General features: G+C 38.4%; 1 protein-coding gene across 1 annotated transcript in view; it reads right to left on the bottom strand.

The window, feature by feature from the left end:
- The window catches only part of LOC126262632 (BTB/POZ domain-containing protein 6-like), an 84,491-nt gene extending 75,966 nt beyond the window's left edge, over positions 1-8,525 (bottom strand). The window contains exon 1 of the mRNA XM_049959390.1: positions 8,086-8,525. Coding sequence (XP_049815347.1) covers positions 8,086-8,124 — 39 coding nt within the window. The 5' untranslated portion in view covers positions 8,125-8,525. The remainder of the gene's footprint in view (positions 1-8,085) is intronic.
- Positions 8,526-14,195: the final 5,670 nt, after the last annotated feature.

Here is a 14,195-nt window from a genome sequence, read left to right as displayed (position 1 = left end):
TTTACTAAAAAACATGAATGTATCAAAATACAACTGTGTTCAAAGTCATGTGTCTCAAAATGGACATCTACCACATTGCATTCATTAACACCATTCAACAGAGCACATTTCATTCTATTAGAAAAACTTATTTTCATTTTGGTCGCTCTTTGGGTAAGGTGCACAAAATGCGTCTTAAATTTGAAATTTTGTTGATTATGTCTCTTCTGAAGAAGAGAAATTTGTTAACATCGAGTATAGATTTAAGTACCAGGAAGTCTTTTGTAGAAGTATTTGTATGGAGTGTAGCCACGTATGGATGTGAAACATGGAAATAAATAGTTTAGACAAGAAGAGAATAGAAGCTTTCGAAATGTGGTGCTACAGAAGAATGCTGAAGATTAGATGGGTAGATCATGTCAATAATGAGGAGGTACTGAATAGAATCGGGGAGAACGGGAATTTGTGGCACAACTTGACTATAAGAAGGGATCGGTTAGTAGGAAACATTCTGCAGCATCAAGGGCTCACGAATTTAGTAATGGAGAGAAGCGTGGAGGGTAAAAATCGTAGAGGGAGACCAAGAGATGAATACACTAAGCAGATTCAGAAGGCTGTAGGTTGTAGTAGGTACTCGGAGATGAAGTAGCTTGCACAGGATAGAGTAGCATGGAGAGCTGCATCAAACCAGTCTCTGGACTGAAGACCACAACAAACAACATGTCTGCAGTGTTTAAATATTCATTTTGCTGTTTATTTGGTGATTTTAGACCTGTTTGTGACAGGTGCAAGGGATACAAAAGGATATGCAAGGCGCAAAATACATTAAGTTGAAGGTGCAATTATTAAGAAAATTGCAGAAGTGGGAGCACTTAATCCCAGTGAACTGGAGCAAGCAATGCTTGACTTGTTCAGATTACAGTCAGCTGATCCAAGAATTGCAAGACTAATTACAGAGGCCTATATCAAATCACAATGAGAAAATTCAAATTTTGACCTTATTTCCCCAAAGCTAGTCTATCAAGAAGACTATGGAAGAATTTTGTGTTTAAGAAAGAATGGTAAGGAAGGCTAGAAAGTTAAAAGCTGAACAGGAAATATTGGCACAGCCCAAGTCAGATTTGTCCAGGAAAAAAGGACTGTATTGCTGTTTGGATTGATGGAGAAAAAGTTCAAAAACAAAAATACCTATTACTGAGCAACTTAAAAGAAATGTTTGTCATGTATCACAATAAAAATGGACTGGAAACTGGATTTTCCAAGTTTTGTGAATTAAGGCCAAAGTGGTGTGTGACTGTAGGCACAGCTATTTCACATTCAGTTTGTGTCTGCACAATACATGTATACATCAAAATGTGAAACTAATGTTGGCACATAGCCCATTAAAAGATTACAAAATATTACTGAGCAAAACTGTCTGTAATTTGGAAACAAAGATTGCATGCTTCATTGCTGTGAAGTAGGCTATGTCCAGGAAAAGAGGTTCTAAAGGAATATTTGGAAAGTGCTTTTGCAGATATTGATCCAGAGGATACAGTTAAGTTCAAACAATGGACTCACAGTGACAGAGATACACTTGAAACCAGAGAAATGACAGATCAAGTATTCATTGAACTATTACTTACAAAACTTTTGGCCCTTTCTACTCACCACTACTTTGCAAAGCATCAGAGCAAACATTTGCAGTTCACTAAATAAGGTCTCAAACCAGGAGAATTAATTATATTAATGGATTTCGCTGAAAATTACTTCTTTATTGTCCAAGGCGCAGTTCAAGGATTCCATTGAGAAAATAGTCAAGCTACAATACATCCATTTGCCATTTACTAAAAAGATAATGAAGAACTACAAAGTGTCAGCTACTGCATAACCAGCGATTGCCTCCGACATGACACAGTTGCAGTGCATGTGTTTTTAACGTACTTTATCATATTCCTGAAGTGCATTTTTAAAGAAATTAAGCATATTCATTATTTTAGTGATGGTTCTGGCACACAGTAAAAATTTTAAGAGCTTCCTAAATCTTTGCCATCATAAAAAAGATTTTGGCTTGACTGCAGAATGGAATTTTTTTGGAACTAGCCATGGGAAATCACCATGTTACAGAATTGGGGGCATAGTCAAGCATTTAGCAGCAAGAGCTAGCCTTCAGCGCCCAACTGACAACCAAATCTTAACACCAACTGATATGTTTGAATATTGCCAAGAAAACTGCGCATTTCACTGAATTTATCTATACTAAAAAAAAATTATTGAAGATGCAAAAATTGATCAAGAAAAACGTTTTGAGGACGGATGTACAGTTTCTGATACAAAAGACCATCACCTTTTTGTGCCAAGTGATGAAAAGTGATTTCAGATTCACAGAGAATCAAATGATACATTGTCCTTTATAGCAAATGTTAACCGATATGCTAACGTTCCACCACCATGAACCACACCATTGGTGGATAGGCTTGCGTGCCTCAGTGATACAGATAGCTGTACCATAGGCGCTACCACAACGGATGGGTATCTGTTGAGAGGCCAGACAAACATTTGGTTCCTAAAGAGGGGCAGCAGCCTTTTCAGTAGTTGCAGTAGCAACAGTCTGGATGATTGATTGAATTGTCCTTGTAACATTAACCAAAAGGGCATAGTGAACACATTATTGTAGCCAAGATAGACACGAAGGCCACACCTAACACAGTAGAACAAGTTTATATGCCAACTAGCTCTGCAGATGATGAAGAGATTCAAGAAGGCATCAAGAGATCACCAATTTAGTATTGGAGGGCAGTGTGGAGAGTAAAAATCGTAGAGGGAGACCAAGAGATGAATACACTAAGCAGATTCAGAAGAATGTAGGATGCAGTAGTTACCTGGGGACGAAGAAGGTTGCAGGGGATAGAGTAGCATGGAGAGTTGCATCAAACCAGTCTCTAGACTGAAGACCATAACAACATGCTAACGTTGCTACTAAACATGTAGCCACTACTGAACTATAGGCTGGCCAGTAGTAGAAAAAGATACATAGATTAATTTCATGCAAAACTGGCACTTTTTGCAGGCAATACTAGTGGTATAATAAATCTCAACAGAGGGTCATTCCATGTCAAGTCACCTAGGCCTTGACACCAACCATGTCAGATTTTGATGAAACTTGGTACAAGTACTTCTTTTATCATCCTGAAAGCACTTGTACATTTTTTTTTTTTTTTGCTCTATCTATTATAGTTTTTTCTAATAAATTTTTGAAGTTTTTAGATTTGGCGTTGTTTCAGCAGTCGGAAATCGTAACTCAAACGTGTCCTCACAACTAAAAAAATTTGTGTTTTAAAGAATACTCAAGATATCAGTATGAAATTTTGGAATAAGTTTGTGTATTATATCTAAATGTTAAAAAAAATACCATAAAGATATATTAAAATCTTCCATATCTAGAGTCTCCGACCTGATAGGAAGCTCAAATTTGTTTTAAAATACTCTTAATTGTATAGGCTATTAGATAAAAGAAAAATTATGTTGGCTTTTTAACCTGTTTAATAGTTATCTAATTTTTAAAATAATATTAATTATATTTTAAAAATAAAAAGTATCAAGTGACTTAGACACCGAAAATAAGTTTTTGTCTTCTTGGAGTAACAATGTACGCTTGGATTTTGTTTTGTTACTCCTGTGTTTTGAAGTAAAAAATTATTACAGTGCTAAATAGTGCTTGGATAGTATTTTATTAAGTTTATTCGAACTTTCAGTAAGTACTGTTACTTAGTTTACAGAGATTCTTTTCCAATATCCTATAAAAGTAACCAGAACAGTAATCAGACCAAAAGTGAAATCAGTATGTCAGATATTCAAACCTGTAGCGTAGGGCTATTTAAAAAATCTGACTGTTTCCAAACAACCTACACACCTTCAAAAAAGTTACAACCGGTATCTGAATTGAGTGAGGAAGAAAAAGATTTGATTCACTTACGATCTCAAATTAATCTGTGTGAATTTAAGAATATATGTTCACACCACAGCTACTACTTTTTAAATGTTTTTGAAAAGTATCAAACAACATGTGTAGACCCACTAAAAAAACACAAAAAGCCCATCAAAAAATTGTTGAGAAGTGTAGGCTTGGATCTTTCTAAACAATTACTGACAAAAAATATTAGCATAAAACCTGGACAAAAGCCTTGCTCAACATGCCGTAACTTTTGTGAGAAAAAATTAAGAGTTGAAGTTAATGAAAGTGAAACAGATGATGAAGTCATGGTTGAATTAGAATCATTGGAATCCAGAAATGAATCCCTTGTACAAACAAACATTGCTCTTGATAATTTAGGTTTAACACCGATAAAGTTTCATGACTTGTCAGAACAAAGTAAAGGGTCTTATTTTAAAAGGAAGGTTAGCAGTATTGAAAAGACTGCAAAAAAGGCGGTTTCAAAAGCATTAAAATATGATGCACCAAGTTCTGATGATGACGAAGAAGATACAAGTGCGGTTGAGAAAGCAAAGGATTTTGATGTAATGATTTCTCTTATGAAAGAGAAGATTTCATCTGTTGGGAGGTCTAGAAAAATCCAGATTCTGACCTTGGCTCCAGATTCTTGGAGTCGAAATAAAGTGATGAAAGAATTTAATGTAAGTGAATACATGGTGTGACAAGCTAGAAAGCTAAAATCTGAAAAGGGTATTTTGGAAATTCCTGGCCCAAAAAAAGGTAAAACTCTTTCTGAAAATACAGTAAGACTTGTAACAGATTTTTATGAAAAGGATGAAAGTTCCAGAGTGCTACCTGGAACAAAAGACAAAGTAAGTGTTCAAAAAAATGTGTACATGCAAAAAAGACTCATTTTGTGTAACTTGAGAGAACTCTATTATTCTTTTAAATGGGAGAATCCCGAGGTAGAAGTAGGATTTTCAAAATTTTGTTTCTTGAGACCTAAATGGTGTATCCTTGCTGGTGCTGCAGGCACACACACTACATGTGTATGCAGTATCCACCAGAATGTCAAACTATTACTGGATGCTGTGAAAATTGAAGTATCTTATAAAGACCTAATTAAGTTGCTTGTGTGCAACACAGAAAACCAAAACTGCATGCTACATCATTGCGACAGCTGTCCTGCAAATACTGCACTAACTGAGTACTTAACTGAAAAACTAAGTGAAGATTATGATTTAGAAGAAAAAATTGTAATCAGTCAGTGGGTTAACACAGACAGGGCAGAAATGATCAAACAGTCTATCAGTGTTGAAGACTACATTTCTTTATTGGTTAGGTCATTGGAAAAGCTCACCCCACACTCGTTTATAGCAAAATCCCAATCAGCAGCCTTTAAAAGATTGCAAGAAGACCCACCACCCAAAACAGCAATTATTGTGATGGATTTCAGTGAAAATTATTCCTTCGTTATACAAAATGAGATCCAAAGTTGCCACTGGAACAGAGGTGGTTGCACTCTACACCCAGTTGGAGTTTTTCTAAGAAATGAGGAAAACAATGTTTTTGTTTCCAACCACTGTTTTATTAGTGATGACCAACAACATGACACTGGTTTTGTTAACTTTGTACAAAAAGAAATTACAAAGTGGCTGTCATTACATCATACTGACATTGACTCAGTTCACTACTTTACAGATGGTTGTGCTGGGCAGTACAAAAATAGAAACAGTTTTAAAAATTTGACTGAACACTTGAGAGACTTTAATTTGAAGGCCCAACACACTTTTTTTGCAACAAGTCATGGGAAGTCAATTTGTGATGGCCTAGGAGGAACTATTGAAATAATTTTGAGGAAAGCCAGTCTACAGCTTTCAGACGAAGAACAAATAATGACAGCAATCGATGTGTACAAGTTTTGTGAAAAAAATATTGAAAACATTCATTTTCACTTGATTGACAAAAAAGAAGCTGATTTGCTACGGTTAAAACTAGAAAAACGTTTTTCAGCAACCCAAACCATTCCTGGAACAAGAAGTTTTCATAACTTCAAACCATTTCCAACAAACAACCTTGAAATTAGAAGGACTACAGATAGTGTAAAACCCTCCTTAGTCTTTTCTTTCCAATCTTCTTCTGATTGGGTTCGTGTTGAACCATCCATAAATAGCTATGTGGCTGCAAATTATGATGGTAACTGGAACTTTGGACAGGTAAAAACAATATTCGATGATGAAGTAGATGCAGAAATTCTATTTCTACATCCTTCAGGACCAGCTGCATAATTTTATTGACCTGAAAGAGAAGATTCTTGCATAGTGCCTTTGGAGCACATAGTCTGTGTAGTAGACGCACCTCAATCAAGCGGCACAGGAAGAATGTATTACTTCAAAAAAGACTGTATCAAAAGAACTGAAAGCTCTTGGATGAAGTGGAAAAACAGTTTGAATCAGCATTAATGTTTATTAAACAGACAAAATTACTCAAAAAATTCAATTTTTCAAGCAATCAGTTGGGTTATACATAAGTGTCGTAAGTACACTATCTTTGTACATAATTCTAATGTAATCTACTATAATTAATAAACATGTTAAAAAGCCATCATTATTTTTGTTTTATCAAGTAGCCTATATGTTTAAGAGTAAATTAATACAAATTTGAGCATTCTATCAGGTCTGAGAATCTAGATATTGCAATTTTTATAAAACAAAACATCTGTAAAAAAAAAAATACATATAGGCCTATATATTTTTTTCATAGAAAATATTAATATATTTTAATAGTATCATTTTTATCTTCAAATATGTATAATAAATAAACATGCTGCAAACATTCATGATGTTATCTAAAAGAGTTTTTAAGATAAGCAATTTTAAAGTTTTGAATACAAATTAAAATTACCATTTCCGAAGGTTCGGAAAATGCAAAACATAAAAAGTTTAAAAATGTATTTAAAAAAAAACTATATGAGATACAGCAAAAAAAAAAATTGCAGGTGTTGTCAGGATGGTATTAGAACCATTTGAGCCAAATTTCATGAAAATTTAAGGAGGTGGGTGTAAAATTTATTTTTTATTGGGCGATTTTATATGGAACGACCCCAGAGTGAAAGCAACAGAAGAGTTGCCTACATAATATTTCCCAAATAACTATTAAGTGGTTCTCTGGAAATCGAATCTCCCTAAATTTTGAAAAAAAAAAAAAAAAAAAAAAAAAACAATACATTCAGCTCTGTACAACAAACAGTCATATCAAGAACTGATTTAGCATATGAACAGGGGTCAGTAAATAGGCTACAATGCTCAAAAGAAAATATGGGATGGACTCAACGATTAGGCTTGGCACGCGGTTAATCTGTTACCACAACCATATTTTGTGCTTTCTGTTTTGTTGACTTAGTTTTTTTTTTTTTTTTTTTTTGGGGGGGGGGGGGGGGGTTCTAATATGTAGCTTTAGCTCTAGCCCTCACCACAACCACAATTTATGGAGGTCCAACACATGACTTTCACCTTGAACTGGAAGAAGCATATAACTGAGCTGCTCAAACGATTAAGTTAATCTACTTCTGCACTTTGTATGAATGCTAGTCTCGGAAACAAACAATTCAACTTCATGACACATTTCCTCTATATGAAAAAATGAGCTTTACTGCCCATTATCAAAGTTGTCAGTGGCTCAGAAAGGAGTCCAACAGGACTATGCAGCAACAAAATGTTTTGGTTAGTTGTCCAATATTAAAAAAAATGCCACAGGTAGCAAAGCAAGTTTTAAATCTAACCTAAAATCATCTCTCCTGGGCAACTTCTATTCCATGGGGGAATTTCAATCTAAAAGCTGGTAGCCTGAAGTAAAGAACTTTGTTTTTAAGTGCAGTTGCACGAGTCGGGCTCACAAGTAATGTATTCATTAATGTTAAACGCTAATCACGTATACATATCCTGTGAATTGATTCGTCTAGAATCACTTCGGCAAATAAACGAACGATGCTTCCAAATACCTGGAAAGATTTTTGGTTGAATAAACAACCATGCATTACTTGACGCGGCTGTCTTCTGACGATTTCATGACCAAAAGACAACTGTTTTGAAGACTTCACTGATTGGACAAATATCACTCGAAATCCCTAATGAACTCATCTTTAATTTCCTATATTTATTAGTTATGCAAATAAAAAAGAACAATGAGCCTACCGCTTGAGCAGCTGGCTTATCTTGAATTCCTGCAGACATTATGTTCACTTTTCTTACACCTTTAGGCGTCGGGTTACACTGTAAACACACAATCTGATGTGGTGTTTAATAATATTCACATTACTAAAGTTTATTTCGATATATACTTCCTCGAGGTTTTGAGAGTCTCCCTTCACTTATTAATAGCCGCAAAGCTCGTCGTGTCAAATTAGCATCCTTCCTGAAACAGACGCCTCCTGCACAAATCCATATACACAGCTTCACGGTTCCTGTCTGTATGTATGTAAACCCTTTGTTACGGCATACAGCACACAAAACTCACACCCACTGACTACAACACTAAAACGCTACCTTCCACATACGTCACAGATACAAAACAAAGGGGAAAAAGTTAATTATTGTAGCACCTGCTATGATGTTTCAGAGATATCTTAATCACTAAACTAAATTTGTATAAGTGAATAACGCTGCAATCATTCAGACCACTGAACAACATTAAATGATTAGGACTGTTAATTAGTGACTGCGATATGATTCAATTTTCAGCGTTTATAAATCAAAAGTCAGGACAGATATAATTATTGAAAAAATATTATAATAAGTCGTTATGTATTGTCGCTGTCAACTTTCTTCACATTTCGATCACGACTAGTTCAGTTGCAAATCGGTCGACATTTTTGTTGGAGCGGTGCCCGAGTATTGAGCAAACTGATGGTAAATTAATTTTGATAGTATTAGCCACCGTGAAAGAACTGACAATCAAGGGAAGGAAGAAAAAAGATTAACGTCGCCTCGACGACACTGTCATTAGTGACGCAGTTCAAGTTCGCACAGTAGAAGATGTAGGTGTAGTTGTGGAATTGACTATGTGCTTTTAAAAGAAACCATCCCTGCAAAAAATGGCTCTGAGCACTATGGGACTTAACATCTATGGTCATCAGTCCCCCCATCCCTGCATTTGCCACATTTATTTATTCTTCATTCATTCATCCTTTGATAGCTGTTTATAGCGATTAGGATGCGTCATTGCATATTTACAGTTACAGGGTAAATTACAACTTGAACACTTACATTACTTTACAGCAGACAAAAATAAATGAGAAATGAAAATTTACGCAAAACAAAACTTCATTCTTAATTTAATTTACTAGATAAAGGCATCCAATTCCAATTTCTGCTGTTGGTAAAACGTAAAAAAATGGCATGTGGCACGACCTTGCATTTGCACTTACTACTATTTACAGTATATGTCTTTATCTACGGCTGTACTACCCAAGTCACTGTGAAGTGCATGGTAGAGGATGCGTCCCAATGTACTAGTACCGCATGGAGCGTGGGAAGAAGAATGATTGTTTAAATACTTCTGCGCAAGCTGCAATTAATCTAATCTTGTCCTCGCGATCCCTATGGGACATATACGTAGGGGGCTGTAGTATATTTCAAGAGTCGTCACTTAAAGGCGGTTCTTGAAACTTTTCAGTAGACTTTCTCGGGATAGTTCAGTTTCTTTATCATCTATGTGTAGGGTTACCAGATGTTCAGGAGAATGAATTCTCCGGGTACATGGGCCAGTAACTTTGATCCCCTGGCTTGAATCTGACCTTACTCTTTAGACGTTTTGAAAAATTTTGTTCGAATGTTAATTTTTTATTTTAACAAAACGCTACGTTTCTTTCCTCATTCTCAGAACTTACACAGTTGGTCAAATTTGTGTGACACTTCCCCCCCCCCCCCCGTAACGCAGTTTTAAATTTATAAATTATTAAATTAAAACAGAACTTCCAAAATTATTTATATATTTCTATATAAAACCTTTTTTTCGTAAACTCAAGACTAAATTAAACGTTTTATAAAATTTACAAAAGCAAAACGAATCAAATGAACGATACAAAATTTGACAAACTGCCTATTAGCTTCTGTCTCGGGTTCATCTGATGATTTTACTGACGTTTCGCCAGCACGAGTGATGCCACGGCCGATTTCTCCACCTGTCCCAACCTGCAATGTCGCTTATGTTCTTAGATCCTGGTTTTGATTGATCGTCCAGTCATTCCGACATAAACTTTTCCGCATGTGCATGGTATACGGTATATTCCCGACATTGCAAGTGGGTTCCTTTTCTCCTTTGCCGATCTAAGATACTCTTTGATCTTCCTTGTCGGTTTAAAAATCGTCTTTACGCCGTGTTTCGCAATATACGGCCGATTCTGTCCGTCACTCTGGGAATGTATGGTAGAAAGGCCGTACCCGACGTTTCTTTTTCTGATTCCTTACTTCACATAGTTTTTGGCTCTGTTACACTTCTAATATAATTTGTGAGTACCCATTGCTCCTCAGAACACTTTCCAGGTGTTGCATTTCGCATTTGAGGTGCTGCGGCTCACATATTCTTCCTGCTCGCGTTACGAGCGTATTAATCATCCCTCTTTTCTGGCTCGGATGGTGGTTTGATAGCTTGTGCGGGTATCGGTCCGTGTGTGTCGCTTTTCGATACAAGCTGTGTCCCACGTTTTCGCCATCCCTTGTGACCAGCAAATCTATTAATGGCAGTTTTATGTCCTTTACTACTTCCATGGTAAATTTTATGTTAGGATGGAGTCTGTTTTAAGTGTCTTAGGAAGTCAGCGAGCTGTTCTTCACAACAGCTCCACACAACGAAAGCATCATCGACGTATCGGTACCACACCTTAGGGATGCAAGTCGCCAAGTCCAGTGCCTGTGCTTCGAAATGTTCCATGAAGAAGTTGGCCACCACTGGGCTAAGAGGACTACCCATAGCAACGCTTCCAGCTGTTCGTAGAAGTTGCTATTCCACGTGAACTAGCTCGTGGGGAGACAGGCATGGAAGAGCTTTGTGATGTTTTTCGGGAAAATGGAACCGATGTGCTCCAGAGCGTCACTGAGTGGCACTTTCGTAAACAAAGAAACAGCATCAAAGCTGACCAGGATGTCGTTTGGTGCAAGTTTCAGTTTCTTCAGCTTCTCAATGAAATGTCCTGAGTCTTTTATGTATGTGTCGGTCTTCCCCACGTGCGGCTGGAGCAGAGAGGCCAAGTGTTTTGGCCAGGTTCTACTTCGGTGAGCCAGGAGCGCTAACAATCGGTCTTAGTGGAATGTTGTTCTTATGGATCTTAGGTAAGCCATACAGCCGAGTTGGTAGGACTTCTGTGTTGCGCAGGTTTCTCTGTATGTCCGCCGGCAGAGAAGACGCCTTGACTAACCGATTCGTATTCCGTGTGATACACTGCGTCGGATCTGCGCTTCGTTTTCGGTACGTCGTCGAATTTAATAGGTCTCGGATCTTTTGCTCATAATTTTCGGCCTTCATTACGACGGTCGCATTCCCCTTATCGGCAGGCAGTGCCAATATACTCTTGTCGGCGTTGAGATTCTTAACAGCTTGTACCTCTTCTTTCTTCAGGTTGCAAGCTGGTGGTTTTGCTCGGCGCAGTATCCTGTTTTTTTCAGTGCGTATTTCCTCTGCCCTTTCACAATGCAGGGTCCGAATGGCAGCTTAGGTATTGGGAATGATGTCCTCCATAGATATAGTTCTCGGGGTGATAGCGAAATTCCCTCCTTTTTGAAGAACATACACTTCCTCTTCGCTCAATTGTCGTTCAGTGAGGTTGACCACAGTGCGTGACATGTTGGGAATCGCCTTGTCGGTCTGCTTCCGGCATCTTTCAAACTTTTTCTTCTGTCGCTCAGTGCAAAGCTCTAGTTCGTTCTCCATGCTCCTGTGTCGTATGTCCAAGGACACTGAAACCATTCCTTTATATTATTTAGAAGTGGTATAACAGTCACTTCGTTCTAGATTTCGATAATGTTACGAACATTCGATATGTCCACATCATCTTCGTCCGACCAAATAGTGCAATCATCTTTTATCAAGTAGAGAACTTCCTTGACACGTCTAGCTGCAATTCTTTGAAGATGAATCTTCTTGATGAGCAAAACCTCTTGTTGGCATATTTGGTTAGATGCTTTGTATCATGAAAAATTTAGAGGACAGGTCCATACGATCGTTTAAATGCGTCGACACTGGAACAATAGCCGTCGTAGGGAACTTGCTTGAAATGCGATGAAGCTGGAAGATCCAAAGATAGTTTTAATTAGCAGTGGAGAAAATTTACGTTCGGAGTAATCACTTTCTACGGATATGACGGGTATATTTTCGACGTGTACAACTACCCGTACTTAACAAATATCCGGTAATTTCCAAGAATGATTGCCTATTGAAGTCGTGGGGGTCCAAACGATACATATCGAACGTGCGATCCTAAATTGATCATGCGACTCTGTTCAAATGGTCCAAATGGCTCTGAGCACTATGGGACTCAACTGCTGTGGTCATAAGTCCCCTAGAACTTAGAACTACTGAAACCTAACTAACCTAAGGACAGCACACAACACCCAGCCATCACGAGGCAGAGAAAATCCCTGACCCCGCCGGGAGAACGCTACCGCACGACCACGAGATGCGGGCTGCGACTCTGTTGGCGTGCGTTATGAGTGTGTTTACGGTGTTCACTACAGCAACGACAAAAGAAAAGCGTTACAAAAATACTCCCTACAGAGGGCAGTTTTCCTAGAGAGATGATACTCTCCAGCCTTGAACTCTGTACACCCCTGCCCCAACGCCTTGGTCTGTTTTCGACGCATTGGTGACCAAACCACGTCCCCCGTATGGGCTCAAACTGTTTTTCCCATTGCTACCTAATTCCAATTATTATGTTATAAGGCTTGTCGAAACAGTTGGGAGTTATTATATAGTCGGCAGGCATTTCTCCAGCTATTTCTATATTTACCTCACTCACTATGTTAGTGTGTGATTCTGGATTTCCGAATGAGGCCCAGTTTTTGCCAGTTTTAAGTCAATGTGCCTCAGCTCCTGCCTCTATCTTGACCCAAAGGTGAAGTGGAGGCATATCCAGCATGGCTTCCATTCCAGCGGTTGGTGTGCTGCTAATTCCATCCGTTGTGGCTAAGCAGGCCAATCTCTGCACCTTAGCAAGCTCCTTAGCAGCAACCTGCTGTTCTACCTTCTTCTACCACACTACAGCCCCATAGGAAATCCTGGGTCTAACCACTGTGGTGAATATCCAGTGCATGCCCCTGGGGCTTAGGCCCCAGTTTTTGCCACAAGCCCTCTTAGTACTCACTGGAGAACTTTTTGCCTTGGAGCAGATGCTCTTAATGTGAGGAGTCCAAGTTAGCTTCTCATCTAAGGTTACCCCTAGATATTTCATTATCCCCTTCACAGGTAGAGTTTCATCGAAGAGCTTTAGATTCCAACTTGAATGTTGAATATGTCTCTTCTTAAATGGCACCACAACAGTCTTCTTTGGATTAAGTGGTTCAAGTGGCGCTGAGCACTATGGGACTTAACATCTGAGGTCAGCAGTCCCCTAGAACTCAGAACTACTTAAACCTAACTAACCTAAGACCCAAGGACATCACACACATCCATGCCCGAGGCAGGATTCGAACCTGCGACCGTAGCGGACGCGCGGTTCCAGACTGAAGTGCTTAGAACTGCTCGGCCAAACTGGCCGGCCTTTGGATTAACTCTCAGATCCTGTTCAATGCACCATTTTTGCACAGTGTCCAATCGTCCTTGTACCATATTCCTAACTGTATCAGTGAATTTGCCAAGTATTAATATGACAAGATCGTCGGCATATCTTTGGCAGAAGCATTGTCCGGAATTTAGTTACTCAATGAGTTCGTTCACCACTAAATTCCACATTAGAGGAGACCAAACTCCTCCTTGTGGGCAACCTCTAGTGGTGTTAATTACCATCTTTTCATTCATCATGGTAGCCTCTACCTTTCTTCCACTAAGCATGGCCCTGGTCCACCTACATATAGTGGTCTGCTGCCCTTACCATGGAATCAGAGGTCGTGTTACTGGAGAGCTGTCTCACATGATTTACCTGATTGGTATACATGTTGGTTCAAGTGTAGAGGGACCCTACTTAGTCTCCTCTCCCCAACATATACATTAACCAGTTTTTCCAATGTTTTGAGAATGAAGGAGGGCAGACTGATTGGTCTCATATCCTTGGCCTTGGTATGATCAATTCTCCCTGGCTTTGGAATGAAGACAA

This window comes from Schistocerca nitens, chromosome 6, assembly GCF_023898315.1.
Source record: "Schistocerca nitens isolate TAMUIC-IGC-003100 chromosome 6, iqSchNite1.1, whole genome shotgun sequence".
Lineage (NCBI taxonomy): Eukaryota > Metazoa > Arthropoda > Insecta > Orthoptera > Acrididae > Schistocerca > Schistocerca nitens.
This window is presented reverse-complemented; position numbering and strand designations above follow the sequence as displayed.